This window comes from Leptidea sinapis, chromosome 14 (assembly GCF_905404315.1).
Source record: "Leptidea sinapis chromosome 14, ilLepSina1.1, whole genome shotgun sequence".
Taxonomy (NCBI): Eukaryota; Metazoa; Arthropoda; class Insecta; order Lepidoptera; family Pieridae; genus Leptidea; species Leptidea sinapis.
The window spans coordinates 202,872-226,673 of NC_066278.1; the positions used below are offsets into that span (position 1 = coordinate 202,872).

General features: G+C 42.4%; 2 protein-coding genes and 1 long non-coding RNA gene across 3 annotated transcripts in view; 2 read left to right on the forward strand and 1 right to left on the reverse strand.

Annotated features, from left to right (window-relative positions):
* The window catches only part of LOC126968104 (uncharacterized), a 190,732-nt gene that overhangs the window by 75,763 nt on the left and 91,167 nt on the right, over positions 1-23,802 (forward strand). The gene's annotated exons all lie outside the window — the stretch shown is intronic.
* LOC126968097 (uncharacterized) lies at positions 2,041-4,321 on the forward strand. Its single transcript, XM_050812916.1, has 2 exons — positions 2,041-2,173; positions 3,405-4,321. Exons 1-2 carry the CDS (start codon positions 2,041-2,043, stop codon positions 4,049-4,051), a joined length of 780 nt encoding a protein of 259 aa, XP_050668873.1. The 3' UTR covers positions 4,052-4,321.
* On the reverse strand, positions 2,066-4,626 carry LOC126968070 (uncharacterized). Its single transcript, XM_050812880.1, has 2 exons — positions 4,316-4,626; positions 2,066-3,293 (listed from the first exon to the last, which is right to left on the reverse strand). The coding sequence occupies exons 1-2, from the start codon at positions 4,624-4,626 to the stop codon at positions 2,384-2,386; spliced, it is 1,221 nt and encodes a 406-aa protein (XP_050668837.1). The 3' UTR covers positions 2,066-2,383.

The window sequence follows — 23,802 nt, forward strand, 5'->3', positions numbered from 1 at the left end:
GCTTGAATATTTCGTGCATGGAATAATAGAATATGATCTCGGTTCTATTTTGTTGGCTTTCAGAACTCCGAGGTAATGATTAATAGGGATAACTGGGGGCATTCGTATTGCGACGTTAGAGGTGAAATTCTTGGATCGTCGCAAGACGAACATCAGCGAAAGCATTTGCCAAAGGTGTTTTCATCAATCAAGAACGAAAGTTAGAGGTTCGAAGGCGATTAGATACCGCCCTAGTTCTAACCGTAAATATGACATCTAGCGATCCGCCGACGTTACTACAATGGCTCGGCGGGCAGCTTCCGGGAAACCAAAGATTTTGGACTCCGGGGGGAGTATGGTTGCAAAGCTGAAACTTAAAGGAATTGACGGAAGGGCACCACCAGGAGTGGAGCCTGCGGCTTAATTTGACTCAACACGGGAAATCTCACCAGGCCCGGACACCGGAAGGATTGACAGATTAACAGCTCTTTCTTGATTCGGTGGGTGGTGGTGAGCAGAAAGAAATATGGTGACAATGTAATATGGTACAATAAAACTTATTTTTTAATTGCCTGACGGCGGTCGCTCCATCCCCAATCTGTGGTATCATTAAAAAAAGTAATTTATTTTATAGTGACCTTTAATACACAAACGTTTTTTAACAATTATTTGAATTTAGTGATACACTTGTTTTGAACATTTTCTGAGGTCTTGTTGTAACAGCCTATATCTATATCGCCCAACAATAGACTTACTAACTCAACTTAGCCGAGTTGTAGGCATTAAAAGTTTGTCTTTTAATATAATTCTTTCATTAGACGAAAATATTCAGTCGGCTGGCAGTAATTTGTTTCAGCTAGCACAAGCCAGAGAAGACTGGCAATCCTTGGAGGAGGCCTTCACCTGTAGAGGGTTCTTGTAAATATAAACTAAAAAAAAAACTAACAATTAGTTTTACAAAAGTTACTAACTCTAGTAATTAAAAAATTTCATTGCAAGAAATGAAGGCTTTTTAATTTATTTAATATAATTATTTTACCGGAAAAGTATAATGGGAAAAATAATTAGTTTAATAGTAATATGATTAAATACCTCGTCAAGGTGTAATGTAACTGGATGCTTGTATTGGTCCTTGTTCGTCACCAATCGACTTGGTAGCGTCGGTAGTGGATATGAAGCAGGCATTATTGATGAACTATGGGCTTCTAATGCTGGAGGATACTCTGTCAACTGATAAGAAGAAAAAGTATTTAGAATTTCAATAACGTCTATCGTATTCTATCTCTTATTACGGTAATGCTAATAATATTGGTGTTTGCTGACTGAGTACTGTAGAGAGGGCTCGTCTCGTCTCTGCTCAAGAAAAAAAAGTTATGCGCATGATGCGCTACGCAATATAATTTTGTTACAGAGATTTCCACAAATTTCTCATAGAAATAAAAACAAGTCAATTCAAAAAATGCTTTATTTCCGTAAACATTAATAAATTTAAGCGGGTATGTCAATGTTTCTCTAATGTACTATTTCAACTTAATCCCAGGTTTTTAAGTCATCAATATAATCCATGTGTCGCTTGGTGATGAGTGATCATCGCCAACCAACACTCAGTCTTATAACACCAGAGGGATCATCAGAGCGTTCAGCGTTAGCGCCTGCTTTACGACTTAGTTACGGTTACGTTACAGTTAAGGGTCCGTTCACACAGACCGGCTCGGAGAGGAGAGCAGATTTTTATCACGTTGGAAACAGTGTTTTGAGTGATTGTAGTAAAGTTTATTTTTGCATTTGCACCTTTTTTGTCATTAAAAATGCCTGAACGCGCTTCGTGTGAAGTAATAAAAGGAGCCGACCGGCTCCGCTTGCGTGCTCTTTCTCGCTCGCGCAGCCGATCGGCTCTGATTGCGTGCTCTTTCTCGCTTGCGCAGCCTGTCGGCTCCGATTGCGTGCTCTTTCTCTATCGCGTAGCCGATCGGCTCCGATTGCGTGCCCGCTGCGGCCGCGCCGACCGCCATTTTGATAGCAACATTTGAACGTAATAGTTGTGCGTACTTGTACGAAAAGATGAATGATGAAAAATTAATAATACTCGTGTCAAAATATGAGTGTTTATTTGACATAACCAAGCCATCATATAGCGATCGGATAATGAAAGACAATGCATGGGAGGAAATTAGCAAATGTCTCGGAATAAGTGGTAAGTAAGGTTTTCATTGTTTTACACCTACCCCCAGATACTCAAACGAATTTTAAAGCAAGGGCTTCTTAAACTCGTGCTGCGACGTGTTAGATTCAAAGTCAAAATAGGAATAACATGAGTTTAAATGCGCCCTTACTTTAAAAACTCGTTTGAGTATCTGATCGTTAGAATATACTTATGTAGTAGACAATTTTTATTAAATATAACTTAAGAAACTCGCGTAGCCACTTGATCTTGCCAATCTAAAGCACCACTTGATGAAAAATAATCCTTAAATTTATTCCTTGTGGTTAGAACTGCGTCGCTATTAGAACTGTTTTCATTATTATTGTCTGTTATTGCTGTTAATAAATTTATATTGCTGTGAAATTCATTCTCTTGTCCTGGCGTCCGATTTTCTATTAAAAAATTATGTAAACATGTAGTTGCTAATATAATTAAATCACAGTACTTCGGCTGAATTTTCATTCGTTTTTGATAAATTTCAAATCTTTGAGTTAGCATTCCAAATGCACATTCTACGACTTTTCTTGCCCTGCTTAAACGCAGATTAAATACTTTTTTTGATAATTCTGTTCTTGCTTGTTCTCTTGGATACGGCCGCAATATATTATTGCTCAAAGGAAATGCCTCGTCTCCTATAAAAACATGTGGTAAGCTTTCAGTGGTACTAGGTAGAGGTTTATTTGGGGGCAGCTTTAACTTATTGGTGTTGAGTTTTTTCCAAAATTTTGAATTCTGTAAAATTCCGCCGTCGCTATTTTTACCATATGATCCGACATCAACAATTAAAAAACTGTATTTCGCGTCGACCACAGCTAGTAACACTGTACTGAAAAAGTTTTTATAATTATAGTATAAGCTTCCACTATTATCTGGTGCCTGTATATTGACATGCTTTCCGTCTATAGCGCCCAAACAGTTAGGAAAATTCCAAATATTAAAGAAATCACGTGAAACCTTTTCCCACATTTCTTCATCTGGCATCTGCATAACTATGGGCATCAAAACATCACAAATTACTCTGATTGTCTCATGAATAATTGAATGAACTGTAGAAATTCCCATTCGAAAATTAAATGACAAGTTTTTGAAACTGCAACCAGTGATGAGGAATCTGTAAAAATAAAACAAACACACAAAATAGAAATATAAGACTGCCGTACCAAAACGAACTATAAAATAAAAAAGAGTTATGTTATTAATTTTTCATTTCTGTTCTTTCCAGTGACGCAGTGCCAGGATCGTTGGAAGAAACTGCGAGATAACTTCAGAAAAGCCTATTATAACCGAAAAGGCAAGAGTGGCGATGGTGCAACTACGTCCAAATTGATAAAATTTGAAAAAGAACTTTCTTTTATAATACCATTTTTTCGCAATCGAAACCAAATATCTAATGTAACATTATCATCGGATGATTCAGAGCCTGGCACACCAATACCACCACCATCGACATCATCTAAACGTTCTGACCATTCTGAAGTTGAATCGCTTGCAAGTACTTCTGGCTCGAAAAAGAGACCACGCTTAAGCAAAGATGTTGCTACGGTTTTCGAAGAGTATCTTGAAGAAAAAAGAAATACTACACCCCGTGACAAGGCATTACGTAATTTTTTTTTGTCTATGTCAGATACAGTGGAAACATTCCCAAAAGAAGTCCAAGCACGAATTAAAAGGCGCGTGTTTAACATTGTTAATGAAGCTGAATTAAGTCTGTATGAAAATAGTACAGATTTGAATTATTCTTTGTCTATAAATTCACCGCCATCGACTAATCAATCTACTTACCTAGTGTCAAACGAAACCTATATTCCTCAAAACTATCCAGATCAGACTACTTACGGGTACAATACCAGCACACAAAATACAAAATAATAAACAATCAAAAACAATAATAATTATAATAATAATAATTAAACACACACAAATCTGTACTATTTAATTACATTTCATTAACGTAAATAATGCTTAATAAATGGAGGGCTGTGATTTTGTGATCTATTTAGATGTTTGTGTTATTTAACATGATTAGTATAAGTAATTTACATTTCATTAACGTAAACAATGCTTAATAAATGGAGGGCTGTGATTTTGTGATCTAAATAACATGATTAGTATAAATAATTGTTTTTTATTTACCTTAAAGTTACCGTTAACCTTTCTTCGGCTGTAATGGTGCAACGATAATTTGTAGTCTTTTTTGTTATATGTACTCTTAACAAATCTGTCAATTTCAAAAATTGCCAATATTCCATACGATAATACTCATAAAATTTTAGGCTATCTCTCTTCAATTCCTCGAAAATGGTGTGAAACTCCCCATGGATTAGTCTGTTTTTCCAAATATGTTTTACCCATATTTGTTTCCGCTTGCGCTTACGTTTCCTATGTTCTATTTCAAGTAATCTTGCTAACAAATATATTTCTTCGTCGGAGCTATCTAAATCCATGTTTCGAAAAGCACACGTTAACACACCGAAAACAAAACTTAGACTGCGCGGAATACTGGCACTGCCTTTGTAGTGTATCCACCCGACTCCGAGCGCATCCGACCGGCTCCGAGCACATCCAACCGCACCCGCTTTCAGATCTCTTCCAGCCGGTCGATGTGAAATAGTTGGCGGCTCCGCTCCGGCCAATTCCAAGCGTATACGACCCGGTCTGTGTGAAAAGAAAAAAGCAGGCCGATGCTCTCCGAGCCGGTCTGTGTGAACGGACCCTAAGGCTTACAATTTTTGAAAATACCCACATCGATCTAGAAAAAGAAGAAAGAAGTTCTTGGAAGCAATGGCTATTTAAGGACTTATTGGTGCTTTCTCAATCGGCGGTATGGCGAAATTGTTTAAAATCGTTTTCAAACGTTTCACTTTAAGTGGATTATATAAGAATAAAAATAGTATATACCGACGGTTGAGCACGGGCACAATATAGTAATAGAATAGTAGTTTAACTTCATAATATCGCTGTCCGAGTTATAAACGCGCCGTCCGCGTCGTCAATTTTTTTGTATGTCTGCGCAGTGCACCCTAGCACCCTAGCACACTGCGCAGATGTAGGTATAAATTTCTAGGATACCGCTGAGTAACGCTACTGTTCTTTTACTTGTTTCGTGGCAGAAGCTTACTTGAATCTTATTATAATCAATTCATCATATACTTTCAATGCCTTCTCTTTGTTAGTCGTAGTGCGCTCGTCCTTGCTTGTCAGTTTTTTATTAAGATCAAAGATTTTACTGTGTAAGCATTACTGTGCTTCGGTCTGATGGGCGCCGTAGTGAAATTACTGGGGAATTGAGACTTAACACCTTATGTCTCAGGGTGACGAACGCAATTTTAGTGCCGCTCAGAATTTTTGGGTTTTTCAAGAATCCCGAGCGGCACTGAATTGTAATGAGCAGAGCGTATCAATTACCATCAGCTGAACGTCCTGTTCGTCTCGTCCCTTATTTTCACAAAAAAAATGAACTCATTTCATTAAACACGGAATTTTAGACACTTCCTTACCTTTCTGCTTGGCGGATAAATATACAGATTTCCTGCACAAGATGTGTGTTTATTGAATCTCCTTCTATCATTACAATCTTTGTGACCGAAATCTAAGCTTGTTAATGATCTGTTTACGTCTTTTGTAATGTTGTAGTCTCTTTCACAATACTTTTCTTCGATTGAACAATATTTCGCCTGCCAAAAATTAACACTTTAATATGATTAAAATATTGTTTGTTATTTTTTTAGTAATAATCCTCACCTCACCTAATTACACAAATAAATTTTGAAAAAAAAAAATTAAGAACTTTTGAAAAAGAAAGATGCGGTATTCGAAAATACCATATTGTTTAGATTTGAAGAAGCGACATCTCAACTCAATTTCCTAATATGCAAAATATATTGGGATTGAGCAGGTTATCAACTGTAAAGTAGATCCTGTAGATGAAGGCACAACCTGAGAATTGAACGAAGACATATTATCAAGATTTATGAACTTCACGTCACTTGAACGGTTGGCTCTCGCACGGAACGCCAGAAGTCGGCGGGTTCGAGTCCCGCATCGTTCATAATTTTTTTATTCAAATTTAATTTGTATAATTTTATATTTCCAATTTCAATTTAAACTTCACCAATTATAGAAACAAGAGAAATATATTGTTTCAAGGTTTATTGGAAAATGTAATAATAATAAAATCGTATTTCATTATATTATCTAATAATAATTTGTTTAAAATGATGTTTCTAAAGCGAAACGTTATAGTATATTATGCCTCGTTTTCAATATTGTTAAAATTTCTAGACAATTTACTTTATTTCTAGAGTATAAATAGGTCATCTTACTGTTGAATTCCGTTCTCTTTCTTCTATCTTTGGTGGTATATTTTGCCATTTGTGTCCTATTTGATAACTCGATGTATCTGTTTCTGGAAATCTTTTAACAGGGTATTCTTTGTTCAGGGTATCCCAATGACTTCTGGGTAATTTTTTCGGATATTCAGCTTGCATTTTGCAGAAAGCTTATAAAAGTTAGCTTTATCATCGGAGAACTGAAACCAAGTGGTGCGTTTGATCAATTTTCCATGACTACAAGTTTCTAACTACGTAGAATCATACCCCCTTATTCATAATGGTCCGCTAACTTTAAACAGCCGCTTAGGAGTGTTCTTTCTCATTCTGACTTAGTTCAAAAGAAGAAGACAGAGTGAGAATTAGCAATGCTTTAAGTTAGCAGACTATTATGAGTAAGGGGGTTAGAGAATATAAATGAATCTACGAAGTTATTCATGAATTGTATTGTTTATTATTTAATTAATATATTGATACTTATTTACCTAATATTAATTTATTAAATAATTATTATTATCATCATGAAGCTTTATTCATTCTTTAATCATTTATATAGAATACTGCGTGTTGCAAATTCTACTCTCAGCAATTTTTATGAAAATATTTTGCAATTATGGAAAAACCTGGTCGGTTTTTTATAAGTTCATTTTTGATAGTAGTAGGCACAAGATGGCGCTGTTGATGAAATCTGTTTTTTTTTGCCTTTATAGCAAAATGGGATGTTTAACATGATTTGGTTTCATGAAATTGTTGATTCGAGGTAAAACGTTAAACAACAACATTAATAATGAAAACATTGTTATACAACTCATCGTTAGTGATGCTACCAAGTCCGAAGTCCGAACTGAAGAAAACGTGATCCAAATCAAAAGCTCTTGATTGATCTGTCACTGATTAAAAAAAAATCAAACGACACTTGCTAGAAGTTCAGATAAACAGTTGAGTATCTTGCTCTGTTATTAAAATTTTATTTACCTTCTTTAAATATCTATGATATGCACTTACGGGGTTTGTTGATATTTGGTTTATAGTTGATTTATTGATCATAAGAATATAATTTATTCTGTTTTAAGTGTCAAGTTATGACTTAACTATTATTTATTCAAACCTATTGTTATTTTATTTGTAAGAAAAATTTTGCCGATTACTTATCGATGTTATAATATTATATTCCTTAAATAGATATAAGTAACAGATTTAATTTACATATGTATTTATTGTTTGATTAAGGCGAGTGTTACACATTTAAATAAAACACTTTTAATGGATTAAAACGCGTGTAATTGTAACGGTTTTACATTAGATGTTTGCGTAAAAGTTACATTTTTATTTTAGTTAACCCGACGTTTCAAGACCTTTCCAGATCTCGTTTTCAGTGGAACTGAACTTTTACGCAAACATCTAATGTAAAACCGTAACAATTACACGCGTTTTAATCCTTGAAAAGAGTTTTATTTAAAATGTATTTATTGCTAATGTTTATGGTAGCAGTAGACTTGGGGCATTATATATCAATATTAATTAATTAATATTTAGTTCTCGAAGTCTGGCTTCTACGGTGTCTAGAGAATACCAGCGTTGAGAAGTAAAATTCCCAACATAATGCTGACTAGACACCATTTTGGTTCTTTAATATTCATATTGTTATTAGTTATAAGATTTCTGTAAATATTTTTAACTAAATAAACCTTTTAATTATTATGACGATCCATATCACGCTTCTAGGGATGTGGCAAAACGGTAGACAGGCAGATTTCATGTCACAACTCGAGAAACAACTCTTACCTAGATAATAACGATAATAACTAATATTTTTTTCTTTGTCTTTTGGGCTTTAAGAGAGTCATGAGCGATTTAGTTGCTCTAGGACACCTCGTCACTAGACCAGTACCTAATTTCACTAGCTTCGGCGCCCTTCACACCAAAACACCTTAAATAAATTTAAACGTGCTATAATATATCTAAGCAATATATATAATATTAGCTAACCCGGCAGACTTCGTACTGCCTCAATCGATAAACAAGAGGCCTAAACTTTTGTATAAAATAAACTTAAAACAAACAAAAGGAATCCTTTTTTTATTAAAACAATTAAAAAAATTATCTTGGTATGATTGAAATTTTATTATTGTTTTCGATTAATTACACATGATGTTGCTTACTTACAAAACAGTGTTTTCCTGAAATACTGGCTATTTATAAGGTTTCAATTTGAAAATTGCCAGACATACACAGTTATGATACAGTCTGTTAATCAATTTAAAGCGTTCTGATAAACTATATTTTTGTTTTGTGGTGCAATTAGGTTCAGATATTTAATTTTTTTGCCAAAATTAAGATTTATCCATCTACATAAAAATAAACTGATAGATAGTTAACAACTATAGTTAATGAACCTACTATAGTTCCGATGGGATAGCCGCGCCACTTCCAACCCCCGTTGCTCCCTGCCCTCGGCGGGGAGGCTTCTTCATCAGTATGGCTCCATCAGCGGACCCTCGCAACGCCCTTATAATCCAGATTGCGGCTTTGCTTAAAGCCGCAAATATCCACGTCGACCAGTCGCTACTCGATAGCTTCATCTCCTCCGCGGTCAACAATCAAAGTCGGCCCCTTGCTGACTCCCCCGCGTCCCCCGATGAGCCCTCCGCTCACAAATCTACTTCCGAGGACATGGAGTTCTCCGACTCCGCCTCCTGCGGCCGAAAGCGGCCAGTCCAGTCCTCCTCTGAGGACTCTGACAACGGAACTGTCACAGGCTCCGTTGTCAACACCTCCCGATGTCCCTCTGGTGAACCTTTCCATCTGGTTCAATCCAGAAAGAAGCGCCAGTCCAAGCGCTCAGCCACCACGTCGGATAACGTACTCTCCGCGGCAACCCCTGTCCCTCTTATGTCTCTCGACATTAGCTTGCCCGAGGTCTCTGTCACCTGATCTATGAAGCCAGCCACGCGCTGCACGCCTGTCCTCCCTGCAAATAAGCCCCCACCGCCTATCTTCATACGAGACAAGGCAAAGTGGACTTATGTTGCACAGCTCTGCGCCGATTAAAAGGTGCAATACACCCGAGCTACAAACACGGGTGAAGCCATCCGCGTAGTCGTCCCGACTACGGAGGACTTCCGAGTCCTCACTCGCCTCCTCACTCATAAGAGTGTTGCTTACCACACCTATGCGCTCCCGGAAGAGCGCAAAGTGAAAGCCATTCTACGTGGCGTACCGTACGAGCTCCCCAGTGAGGTCATCCTAGAGGACCTGACCAAGCAAGGGTTCAAGGCCGAGGCTGTACACAAAATGTACAGCCGATCCGGCAGGAAATACCCACTGGCTCTGGTTATCCTTACAAATGTCCCCGAGTCGAGGGAAATCTTCAAGAGAGAGCTCATCGTATGTGGGCTCTCTAACATCCGTGCAGAAGCTCCACACAGACGGGGCTTCCCAGGGCAGTGCCATCGCTGCCAGCTTTATGGCCACGCAGCTGCAAACTGCTCAGCCCCGCCTAGGTGCGTCAAGTGCCTAGAGCCGCATACAACCAAGGAGTGCAAACGCACTCGCGATGCGGAGACTCCTCCCGCTTGCGTCCTTTGTGGGCAGGAAGGACATCCCGCGAACTACCGCGGATGTCCCCGCGCCCCTCGTCCCTCAACATCGAAGCCTGCTAAGAAGCAGTCTTCAAAACCAGGCACGAACTTCCCTCAACTGAGGAAGAGGACAACCGGGCCTTTACTCTGCACTTCTTGGAGACAAGCAGCCCCGGTCTCCCAGACATCCAATGTCAATTCCCGCCATGTGCAAGTCACCCCGAGTGGCCGCAGATGGGCAACACCTACTCAGACTCAGGGCAACCAGACTCAGGAGTGCAAAACCCCCTGAGTTTCTTGAAGAATGGAGAATTCGATATTAAAGAATTCAACATTCTCGCCAACAAATTCAAAGCAGCTAGGTCTCCTGCTGAGCGCCTTATTGCAATGATAGAGCACCAAGACCTGGTGAATTCCTTGTACTAATGTCCCAATCGCGTAACGCTTCATCACCGAACATGGGGCGAGTGAAGCCTCAGGGCTTATCACTTGTCTCATTCAATACGCGCGGCCTGCGCACCAACCTCCCAGAGATTAAGGAATTTGTTCGCAATAAGGACATCGACCTATTGCTTATCCAAGAAACATTCCTTAAACCCGACGCTTCAAAGGGATTATCGATCCCTTCCTATTCTCTTGTACACAATGGCAGAGCCGACGACCGTCGTGGCGGAGGCACAGCCATTTACTACAAGAGATCCCTTCATTGCTCGCAAATCGCTACTCCAGTGCTTACCAACATGGAAGCAACCGTCTGTCAGTTGGGCATGTCAGGTCATCCGTCTCTCATCATAGCCTCAATCTACCTCCCTACTCTCAAGATCCCTCTCCAGAGGGACCTTGAGACTCTCCTCTCTCTAGGTGACTCAGTCATCTTGTTTGGGGATTTCAACTCCAAACACACTGACTGGAAGTGCCTATCCACGAACGGGAATGGCATCAAGCTCCGCTGTCTAGTTAGACTTAGACGTCCTAAGTCCCACCTCTCCAACACACTACCCGGATAACGTAGCACACTCTCCCGATATTTTAGACATCGCCTTGGTCAAGGGTGTCGCTCTTAATTTAAGGGCGATTGAACCACTCGATGACCTGGGCGCCGACCATCGTCCAGTCTCCCTCAAGCTCGGGCCCCATGCCCCCACCCCTACCACCACACACCCTAAAACCCTCACCAACTGGGAGGGTTATAGGGAATCTCTTGCATCAACTTTTGATGCCCACAATTCACCGTATGCAATCTCGTCCAACTATTTCGATAGTACGGATAAGATTGACATCACGGTAAAAGCACTTACTCAAACAGTGCAGATCGCTCTCCATAACAACGAGCGGGTGGTTAAGGTTAACAGCCATAAGCTCCCGCTTGATGTCATGAACCTCATTAGAGCCAAGAATGCAGCTCTCAGAAGAGCCGCCAAGTACCCAACGCCCAACTATAGGTCACGCGCTAACTTCCTCCAGAGCCAAGTTAGGTTACGTCTCTCCGAATTGAGGAATTCCAATTGGGATTCACTCATGGAGAACATATCCCCTTTACACCAGGCGTATTACAAAGTGGCGAAAGCCCTTCGTACTGACGCAATATTCACACTCCGCCTTTGATACGCCCCGACGGCAGTACAGCTTTCGAGGACAGGGATAAAGTGGAGTGTTTTGCTGAAAGCATTGCTTCACAATGCTCACCCAGCACTTCTTCCTTTGAACCCCTCCACGTAGCGTCGGTGGAGAATGAGGTCAGCCGTCTGAACTCAATGCCTCTCACCGACGATCCCATTTCAACTTCTGTAGAGGAGGTTAAATCCATCATCCGTGGATTAAAACCTCGCAAAGCTCCAGGAGCCGACGGTATTTCCAACCTGGCGCTCAAACACTTCCCCGAGCAGGTGATCTTCTTTCTTGTCCTCCTCTTCAACGCCTGCCTCGACCACTGCTTCTTTCCAACCGCTTGGAAAGAGGCCATAGTTATAGGGATCCCTAAACCAGGAAAACCCCTCAATATCCCCTCCAACCATTGCCCCATCAGCCTCCTCAAGGCTATGGGGAAAGTCTTCGAACGGGTTATTCTGTTCCGTATGAGAAAACATCTCTTTCCAACGGATTGCCCTCCCTTAATAATAAATCAACAATTCGGCTTTCGTGCTAAACACTCTTGTCCTCAGCAAGTCCACCGCATTGTAGAGTACATCTACAGCGGGTTCTATCCCAAACGTAAGAAGACAATCGCTGTCTTCTTCGACGTCGCCAAGGCTTTTGACAAAGTCTGGCATGAAGGCCTAATATATAAACTCCACGCTCTAGGCCTCCCATCCCGATTAGTCCGCATAGTAGCTTCTTATCTTCACAAACGTACCTTTCGTTTCAGACACGAAGGTGTCCTCTCCTCCCCTCGCCTGCTCACGGCTGGGGTACCACAGGGCTCAGTGCTCTCACCACTTCTATACATATCGTACACCAACGATATTCCCATCCCTAGAAATGGAGTCCAACTCTCTCTTTTCGCTGACGATACCGCTCTCTACGTCCAGTCCCAACAGATATCTTCAGTCCTCTCCAGGCTCCAACGCTCAGTTAATGAGCTAGGTGACTGGTTTAGGAAATGGCGTATTGAGGTCAACCCGGATAAAAGCTCCGCAGTCCGTTTTGATTTTAAGCGCAGACGCTTCTGCCGGGATCGACCCATTCATCTATTAGGCTCCCCTATCCCCTTCAGGTCCACAACCAAGTACTTGGGTGTGACCCTTGACTCCCAACTCACCTTCAGGCCTCACGTCAAGAAGGTGACCGGAACCGCCCGCTTCTATCTGTACCGCCTAAACACTATGTTAGGTAGGCACAGTAAAATGTCTTTTAGGAACAAGCGAACACTCTTCAAGGTTTGCATTCGACCGGTTATGACTTACGCCGCTCCAGTTTTCGCTCATGCGAAACCCAATATTATAGACAAACTACAAACAGTTCAATCCATTTTCTGCCGTAAGGCTGTCAATGCCCACTGGTGTGTTAGAAACGCAGACCTTCACCGGGACTTAGAGCTCCCCACCATCCAACAACACCTTAAGTGCTTGTCTGAAACTTTCTTTAAGTCCTCAGACAATCACCCAAATCCCCTGATTAAGGAGGCAGCGGATTATACCGCCTCCCCTCCTTCACGTCATCAAGTCAGGAGGCCCAGACACGCCCTCTCCGATCCCCCTAACAAACTCTCGTCTGACCTGGAACGCCTCTTGGAATCCGGGGACAATCAGACGCATTTAGATTCACCTCTATTTTGTGATCATCCTTCTGATGTGACTAGTTAGATAGCACCCTCTGTGCAATATCCCAGCGGAAACTCCATAGGGAGTTCCGCTTGCGCCTCTCTCTCCCCATGAGAAGGTCGCCTTCGATGTAGGCTTAGAGGGCACCTGCCCAAAGCCAACTGCAGGTGGTGTTTAGTGGGTAGGCACCTAGGTTTTCACGTGAGTCCCACAAAACCAACGCAGACTTAGGCTGCGTTGGTATGCATGAGAATTCACCAACGAGGAACACTACAAATGGCGACGAGGATAAACTGAAGTTTTTTTCCTTATTTCAACTAAAACAAAAGGAGGAATAATGGTAAGACAAATTTTACTCTACCTGCAAGTTCAAAATATTAACATAAATATATGGATAGATTTAAAAACTTCTACTATTGTTCAACTCGTATTATGCGAATAGTTCTTCATTATAGTCTAGAAATAAGGATATGTATTGCAATAACATAATTAACTCGTTAATATGTTGATTTCTGTCGGATTGAAGAGTTCGATTCAGGCAGGCAACGCGAGCACTATCGCACTATCTGCTCAGGCCACCTGGGCTAGCTATTGTTATCGCGCGCTATTGTTCGGGACTCTTTGAGTCTCGCACCTGTTACGTTCCTTCGCGGAACGTAGCTTAGTTATTATCTGTGTTAATTACCCGGTTTTACGATCGTGTTAGTTAGCACCTGTGCTGTGTTTCGCGATTCTGCACGCTAATCGTGTGTGTTGTGAGTGTTGCAGATCGTGCCGTGTGTGTCTACATCCAGCAAAGCTAAGTCTTAGGCTTAATTATTATTATTAATTTCTTTTAATTTTGCATACTTTATTATTATTAATAGTATTTTATTAATGTGCAAGTGCATAACTAAACTATAGTTGTCCACTTTATTATTATATTCCCCCTCTGCCTGACTCGGGCAGCGGTTGTCACCCGCTTAACCTAATTAATAACAACCATGGCTTCACCAATGGTTGCCGACGAGGGCCTTCTAAGCGCCCTGCTAGATAAGTTATTTACGGAGAAGATCGCTCCGTTAATTAAGGAAACGATAGATATCCAGACAGCCAAATCCAAAAAATATAAATCGTCATCTGACGTTTCGAGCTCCGACGGGGAATCCGAAATGGAGATAGGTAATGCGTCCGACGCAAGTTCCGTGGCCTCGGTCAAACCGAGAAAAGTGATCACCCGTTCAGCCCGTCCGCCTGTCCTTCAGGCGTACTTTGACGCGCAGGCGACCCCTAAGGTCCCCGCGGTCAGTCCTGACCGTACGGAAGCCCCTCAGGCTTCCAGTGCTTCACCGGCCCAGCCGGAAACCGCTCTACCGTCGAGAGCGGAGAGTGTCGCGTCGGATGCTGACGGTTTCATCACCGTCAGTCGCAAGAAGAAGCGCGGTCGCGAATCGCCTTCTCTTGATGGCACACCCGCCAAGAAAGCCGCGGCCACGACTGGCTCCACTCCCGCGTCCGCGCCAGCGCCCGCTAAAGCCCGCGTACCGCCTCCGACCAAGCGCCCGCCTCCTATCTTTATAGGAGACCGAGGCTGCTGGTTAGCTATCAAAAATAGGATCCCGAAGACGCTCTCCTTCCAGGCGAGGGCGTACCAATCTCTCATCAAATTAGAGACCAAAGAGGTAGCGGACCACCGCGCCTTGACATCTCTTCTTAGAGAGCTGAGTGTGGGTTTCCACACGTACGCCCTGCCTGAGGAGAAGCGTCTGAGGGTCGCTATTAGGAACGTCCTCAGAGAATTAGACGAGGCCGACATTCTGTCGGACCTCAAAGAGCAGGGTTACCCTGCACACGAGGTGCACCGTATGCGCGGAACCACCAACAAACAACCATTTAACATGGTTCTCGTCGTCCTCGACCTCACGCAAGAGGGAAAGGAAATTTTCAATATTAAATCGATTTGCTCCCTTCAGGGCATCAAGGCCGAAGCTCCTCGCAACCGTGGGGAGCCGGGCTTTATACGTTATACGGGCACTCGGCACGCAACTGTGAACACACCCCGAGGTGTGTGAAGTGCCTCGGCAAACATGGCACGCCGGAGTGCCCTCGACCAGCGCAATGCGCGGAGCCCCCGGCCTGCGTCTTGTGCGGGGAGAAGGGACACCCCGCGAGCTATCGCGGGTGTCCCAAGGCACCCAAACACAAGCGTCACCCAGGGCGCCGCCAGCCGCAAGGCAGAGCAGAGAAGGTGGAGTTCACTCCGACCTTCAAATCTGCGCCGCCTCCGAAGGTAAACGCCTGGGCGAGGTCTCCACCGGCTGCCAACGCTGCCACAGAGGCCACTCTCGCGGCCCCCGCGCCCCTCCGGCCACCGCTAGCGTCCCTCCCGGCGGCGTCGGTCCCGCGACCGAGGCCACCGGCGCCCGCGTCCGCGGCAACAGGTAACAAAGGCGGCAGCACCTTTGCCTTCATGTTCGAACTGTCAGAGCTGTTCGACATTGATGAAATCACAGCCCTAGCCAGCAGGCTCGATGCTGTCCGGGACGACCCGCCGTCACTCCTGCAAGTTATGGCAGACAACGGCAAAATATTCCGTGCCCTCACCGATATAGGGCGAAAGTATAAAAACATTCGCGATGCCTAATTACGTAAGCGGACGGGTTAAACCACATACGCTCCGTATAGCGTATTTTAACGCCCAAGGCCTTAAGCCTCAACTAGACTTGGTGAAGGAGTTCGCTCACGAACATCAATTAGACCTATTCATAGTGCAAGAGACATTTCTAAAACCACGTATACGCGATCCGCGTATCGCTAATTACTACTTAGTCAGGAATGATCGCACCACCCGTATGGGCGGCACCCTCATTTATTTTAAAAGGTCTCTACACTGTATACCTATAGATCCTCCGGTCCTCACTAACATCGAGGTCTCTGCCATCCGGGTCAGTATGGCGAATCACCAGCCGATCACTGTTATATCAGCTTATCTTCCGCCCAACAAAAAAGTATTATACACAGATATAGAAGCATTACTCGGCCACGGGGCTGCAGTCATAGTGGGTGGCGATCTTAACGCCAAACACTCCAGCTGGAACAGTAGAGCCACAAATAGAAACGGAATCTTATTAGATTCGCTGACAGACACGCTGAATTTTTCAGTAATAGCACCCGACGAACCAACACATTATCCGGATAACGTCGCGCACCGACCCGACATTCTAGACGTTGCGCTACTTAAGAACGTAACGCTCAATGTAAATTCAATCGAGGTTTTTCACGAATTAGAGTCAGACCACCGGCCCGTCGTCCTAAATCTAGGCCCACCGGTCAACTTTCAACCACCGACGAAAACAGTGATCGACTGGCAACGGCTGGAAAAGGATCTCGAGTCTATCAAGTCCGACGACCTTGACCTTATACCGGACGTCATCGACTCTGTCGACACGGCTCACAGTGCTATCTCTCATGTGACGTCACACATACAGAATAGGATCAAGGCCTGCTCCAGGCAGGTTCCGACGATGCAACCGCATCGCCTAAACCTGCCTCCAGAGGTCAGGAACTTACTCACACAGAAGCACAGAGCCACTAGACCTTACGACAGGTATCCGTCGGTCGAGAATAGGCGCCACCTCCGCTACCTACAGCGGGTGGTACGGGAACGTATCGCGGAACTCCGCGGCGAACGTTGGGACCGCTTGCTCGGCAACCTTAAGCCATCACATGTGGCTTTCTGGAAGCTGCCTCGCGCGTTCAAACAGGAGCCGCCCACTGTCATGCCTCCTTTGGACAGACCGGGACTGCAGCCGGCGCTCGATGACGATGAGAAGGCTGAATGCCTCGCCGATAGTCTCGAGAGTCAGTGCTCTCCAAATGCAGCAGCCGACCCGACACACGTTGACGAAGTTGATCATGAAGTTGAACGTCGCTCCGCTCTGAGCCCTTCAGGCGATGTAATAAAACCCACCTCTTACGAAGAGGTGAAGTTAATCATTAAGGAGCTTCACTCCAAGAAGGCCCCGGGGCCCGACACTATAAACAATAGGGTTCTTAAAATCCTACCCTCGACTCTTATTACTTTATTGGTTATCATTTTTAATATTCTATTGTCTAATAGCGCGTTCCCCGAACAATGGAAAGATTCCATTGTTATCGGTATCCCAAAACCCAATAAACCTAAAGCTAATCCGAGTAGCTATAGGCCTATTAGCTTAATTAACTCGATCGGGAAACTTTACGAAAGATTAATTCTCGCGCGTCTTAATCATTACATCGCGGAGCTCAACCTGATACCCGACATACAGTTCGGATTCAGATTCAGGTATGGCACAACGGCTTAGTATTCAAGCTGTATCAACTGGGAGTGCCAGACAGGCTCGTGCGCACCTTACTGATCGCTCCTTCCGATATCGAGTAGAGGGCACCCTATCCTCACCCAGACCCATCAGGTCTGGCGTGCCACAGGGTTCAGTCCTCTCTCCCACTCTTTTCTCGCTCTTCACGAGCGACATTCCCAAGTTTCCGAATGTCCAGCTCGCTCAGTACGGTGACGATACGGCACTCTACTTTGGCTCCGCTCTATTGAACCGCTCAACCTTGAGCAGGAACATTAAAGTGCTTCAAGCCGCCGTCGATGAACTAGGCAACTGGTTCAGAAAATGGCGGATTGAAGTGAACCCCACCAAGAGTGCAGCAGTACTCTTCGGTAACGCGAATAGCATCCGCGCTAAGAAACGACCGACCGACGTCATTAAATTGTATGAAACACCCATACCGTGGGTGAAGGATTACAAATACTTAGGAGTCACGTTCAACAGCAATATGAACTTCAAGAAACATATTGATACGGTATGCAATAGAGCCCGATTTGTCCTCAGTCGCCTTTATCGACTTGTGTGTGGGCGAAGCAAACTTCCGCTCAAACACAAAGTGACGCTGTACAAAACCATCGTACGGCCCATACTGTCATACGCAAGCGTCGTTTTCGCGCACACCCGACCGAGCTACTTACGTCGTTTGCAAGTAGTTTAAAATAAATTCATGCGCATGGCAACCGGAGCCCCGTGGTTCATCCGAAACGTTGACCTTCACCGCGACCTAGAGCTTCCGACGATAGCTCAACACTTTAAAGAGATCTTGCGACGCTTCTTTGACAAGGCGCCTAACCATCCCAACATCTTGATTAGGAAGGCATGCGGATACACCCCCTTCACCATAGTCTCAACCCAATAAGACGTCCCAGACACGTAACGGTAGACCCGGATGACGACATCACCATCGCGAACGCGACACTCACACAAACACCGACACAGACACGCACACACCGCCTTCGCAGGCGTAGGCGCGGTCAACCACCGCAAACCACTGGCACTCGTCACTCTGACGATGGCCAGCGGCCCGCACCCTAGATACACCACACATTGTATTGATACCCGACGAGACGTTAGTCCTCGTCCTGTAATAGTTTCACTACACTCACTAACACACGGACTGACTGACGGACTGACATACACCACTTACACAACCACAAACACACTCCACAAACAGACACAAACACAAACATACATGCACACTAACATTTACACTACTTACACACATACAAACATACATACAATCATAAACACATACACACACACTTACATACATTACACTAAACATCACCACACTCGCCGGCGAGTGTGTTCTTCTCATCTTTTCATCTTCATTTCATCTTCATTTTCATTTTCATTCTCTCTCCTTCCCACAAGCACACAGCCGGTCTGAGGTTCGAGTCTCCTTAGGAGACGCCCCGCGACTGTTGTTGCGTAGTCTTTGCGGCCTCCACGGCCCACGTCCTACTTCGCTGTGAAAGCCAGGGCTGCTAACAGCACAGAGGAGGTTTTAGTCGGTATGGGGCGTCCGCTTACGCGGACACTCGAGTCCGACATATTACGCCCCGTTCCGGGGCGTAAATACGTAACAGTATTTCCTCCTCTCAAAAAAAAAAAAAGTCGGATTGAATCCTATTACATTATATTGCGCGTAGTACGGAGTACTCGTGATTTTGAGGGTACATAAATATCTAGAATCTACATACCAACACTTAAGTGATAATAGTTAAAATAATTATAAGAATGCTTATAATGTAATGTAGAGAAGGTAGAGATTTAAGATTAAAAACGTTTTGTTGCAAATTTTATACGCTTTAATTCTTAGAAACTAAAATTATACATTAGTAACATTTTTAACTTAAAAAAGATAAAACAATGAAAATAGACATTTTTAGTTTAGTGTAAAAAAAAATTTAACTAAAATGTATTACATGTTATTTAATTTTTAATAACTGGTATTGCCTCCTCGAGCTCTGATTACAGCTTCGAGCCGGTTTGGCATACTGAACACTAGGTTTCAGAGCCGATGTTGGGGAATATTCTCCCATTCTTTTAAGCGTTCGTTGCGTTCTACCAGGGCCTGCTTTAGTGCTCTGAGGGTAGTAGGTGGTGGTCTGCGATTTCTGACTAGCCTCCCAAGCTCATCCCAGGCGTGTTCAATCGGGTTGAGATCAGGACTTCTTGATGGCCAAGCCATCACGCTGATACCGACCTCCTGAATATACTCTTGTACGATATGAGCCGTGTGTGGCCGGGCATCATCATGCATCAGCATCGATCCATCACTCATATTTGCTAAATACGGCCCTGCATACTCATTGAGAATCTCTTGAGCATATCTTTGCCCAGTGAGGGTGCCATTTTCTATGGCTACTAGCTCTGTGCGACCTTCTGAAGATATGCCAGCCCATACATGTACACAGCCTCCACCGTATTGGACTCTTTCTGAGATGCAGGCTTGAAGGTATCGCTCATCAGGTCGCCTGTAAACACTTTGCCCCCATCAGAAGTGTAAAGGGAGAATCGAGACTCATCTGCAAACAAAATTCTTGACCATTCTTCTTCATCCCACTGCATGTGTTCACGGGCGTATCGCAGTCTCGCTACTCGATGCTGTCTCTCGAGTTTTGGGCCACTCGCTGGTCTTCGGGGTTTCAAATTTGCTTCAGCAAGTCTTCTTCTCACTGTAATGTAGTCCCTCCGGGTCTGAAGTAGCTGTTGCTGGACTTCAACTGCATTTTGGTGGCGATTTCTTAACACAGTGGAAATAATATAACGATCTTCTCGGGCACTGGTACACCTGGGTCTGCCATTACAAGGTCTCCTCAGATGGTGTCCAGTCTCTTCGTACTTTCGCTTTACCTTCTGGACCGTTCGTACCGTCACACCCACCATTCTTGCAGTGCGACGCATACTGATGCCTATTTCCAGAAAAGCCATGATCCTAGCACATTCTTCAACTGATAGAGGCATGATAAATAAATGTTATGTGCTTGTTAGCATAAATTTAAAAAAAAAGACCCATCGATCTTAAAAAAAATTTAAAACAGAAAGAAAGGTAAAATTGTAATTCGGAAACGTCCACTTTGAAAAAGGAATGGTTTTGTTTTTGAAGTTTTTTTTCAGCCAATTCTTAAAAGAAGGTTACTGACTATAAAGTTTTTATGTACAAAATTAAATTCTCTTTGGAGTCCTTTTTATTTCGAAAGTATATCTTGTGAACTTAAAACGTTATCCCAATTTTAAAAGTGTGATACTTACTTTTGAAGGCCAGTGTAGTTATAGATCGTAGAAGGGCGAAAATTTGAAGTTGTGTGTATTTTTCAATACTGAATCTTAAAAAAATGTCAAAACATAAAAAATATTTAGTGGTGAGTCACCCTTATGATATGAAGAATAGATGTTGGCCGATTCTCAGACCTACCCAATATATAAAATTTGAAAACAAAATTTTATGAACGATGCGGGACTCGAACCCACGACCTTTAGCTTTCCGTGCCAGTGCTCTGCCAACTGAGCTAACCGAGTGACGTAACTTCATAAAATCTTGTATGCTTGGTTCAACTCTCACGGAACATACATAATCGTATTAATTTGAAAAACAATAAAACATTGATACACGTGTCTGAGACTTAGGTTTTTAATAAGGAGATCCTTCACAGGTGGCTCAAAGGGCAATTGAGAGAAAACTGGTAGGAGTTACACTGATAGACCGTAAAAGAAACGAATGGGTCAGAGAGCAAAGCAAAGTGAGCGATGTAACCAAACGTGTTGCGAAATGGAAATGGGAGTGGAGTGGCTGTGTCGCTCGCAAGCATGGCTCGTGTTGCAAGGCAGTAATAGAATGGAGACCATGTGGTGAGAAACGCATGCAGAGGAAGACCGCAGGTGCGTTGGTACGACGATAACAAAAGACTGGCGGGAACAAAGTGGTTGGAAACTGCTCAAGACCGGAATAGATGGCATAAGCTGAAGGAGCCTACACCTTAGAAGTTGAGAACGGCTAAAGAAGAAGAGGTGTCCGACAACATTAACATAGAATTGCGTATAAGCTGAAATGCTTATTTACATTAAATTGCGAAAAGTGTTTGTGCATTAAATTTCGAAAAGTGTCATTTCAGCATTAAATAGCGAAAAGAGTTTGTGCATTAAATCGCGAAAAGAGTTTGTGCATAAAATTGCGAGCATTCAATTGTGAAAAGTGTTTGTGCATTAAATTGCTAAAAGTGTTTGTGCATTCAACTGCGAAAATGTTGTGCATTAAATTGCGAAAAGTGTTTGTGCACTAAATTGCGAAAAGTGTTTGTGCATTAAATTGCGAAAATGTTGTGTATTAAATTGCGAAAAGTGTTTGTGCATTAAATTGCGAAAATGTTGTGCATTAAATTGCGAAAATGTTGTGCATTAAATTGCGAAAATGTTTTGCATTAAATTGCGAAAAGTGTTTGTGCATTAAATGAAGCATACGTGATATATCGAAAATCGGCGAAATATCTATATACATCTAGTAAGTAAGTGTTAGGTTATTTTCGTTACGCAATTTCTGGATTCGGTCTCCACGCTCAAGGCCTGCGATAGATGCTATGCAATAGCTTAGAAATAAAGAAAAGGGAAAGGTAAGGGGCGATAGGAAAAGAAGTAAAGACATGAATTAGTTTCAATCCAAGGATAAGTCATTGTTTAATTAAAATTATTAACTGTTATACGTAGATACATTAATATTCTTAATTATTATTATTATTAAATACCACCCCTGACACATAAATTATGTAACATTAATTTTATTCTATAATTTCCTACAACCTCTTAAGTAGGGAATTTCACTAATATTAAATTGATTGCATGAGCGGCGTCGTTTTCTTCTATGTTTTTAATGTTCTTCACGAAGAGCAGCCTCGATTAATAGCATTCTTGAAACCATTTCAAGCCAATTTGCAACAAAATATACACAAACGAAAATCATTCTTTAAAAACATCTTTGATTTCGTCAAATTTACGTTAAAATTCCGAACAAACAGCTGTCATCTTCATATTCGTTCGGAACGTAAATGAATTAGAGTAGGCTTATAAATTCGAAATGTCAAGCAATGACGTTCGGGACGAAACTTCAAAACGAATGGAACCGTAGTAGGAACCATCCGAAACTTCAATCGAAACTTCGTTTTTCGTTGAATTAGAGTAGACCTACTGAAACGGAGGTTAAAAGTTGGCCGGTATCCTTCCGCCGTGTCAACAGCTTTCACAGTATATCTAGAATCATTAACGTACAATAAACAACTTGACTCCCGATAGCCTATTAAAGGTCGTCAAAAAATTTCCGAGCAAAGTCGTATGTATTAAAGAGCGAGTGGTTAGCGATCCTACCTACTAAGCTAGAGGTCCCGGGTTCGAAACGGTAGGTGCAAGCATTTATATGATGTTTGTTTCCGAGTCATGGATGTTTTAAATGTATTTATGTATGTTTATATGAATTTATGTATGTTTAAGTAAGTATATTGTATTAAATATATCATCGTCTTATAACCCATAACACAGGCTATATATATTAACTTGGGGCAAGATAATTTGTGTAAAAAGTGTGTCAATATTATTATTATTATTAATATTATTAACACATTAACTTATACGGATAACATTAAAACATAAATTACAATTAACACCTTATATTGTGGCAGTAATGTTGAAAGTCTATAGTATAAAACACTCCCTAATAGACGCGTAGGCAGAGTTTTGCACGTCAATGATCTAGACATATAAATTATTTAAGGCTTTCATTGCTTCTGCTCCACGATTAAAAAGGTGCCTCTGTGGAGTACCACCGGATTATGTGCAAAGACGCGTCCACTGGTACTGTTTAATATAAATAGTGATACGGCGTTACAAATAAACTTTGTATAACGTTATAACTGAGAATAAACCAAGAATATGCAAATTGTTGACCATATCCCTGACAACACTGTCAATACAATAAAAATTCTGAAGTTTACCAAATGTCAAACAGCCTATCAAATAAACGCGGGAAACGTTATACGTCCTAATCTTGTCCGAATTAATCATAAGCAAATGTCTATTTGTAAACTTATTTCATATTCTTTGTTA

What these genes read in the sequence shown, in the direction of transcription:
- LOC126968097 (XM_050812916.1), top strand. Translation starts at nt 2,041, where the DNA reads ATGAATGATGAAAAATTAATAATACTCGTGTCAAAATATGAGTGTTTA. An exon ending in CAAATGTCTCGGAATAAGTG is followed by an intron (nt 2,174 to 3,404) that starts GTAAGTAAGGTT and finishes TGTTCTTTCCAG; the next exon opens with TGACGCAGTGCCAGGATCGT.
- LOC126968070 (XM_050812880.1), bottom strand. Translation starts at nt 4,626, where the DNA reads ATGGATTTAGATAGCTCCGACGAAGAAATATATTTGTTAGCAAGATTA. An exon ending in AGGTTAACGGTAACTTTAAG is followed by an intron (nt 3,294 to 4,315) that starts GTAAATAAAAAA and finishes TTATTTTTACAG; the next exon opens with ATTCCTCATCACTGGTTGCA.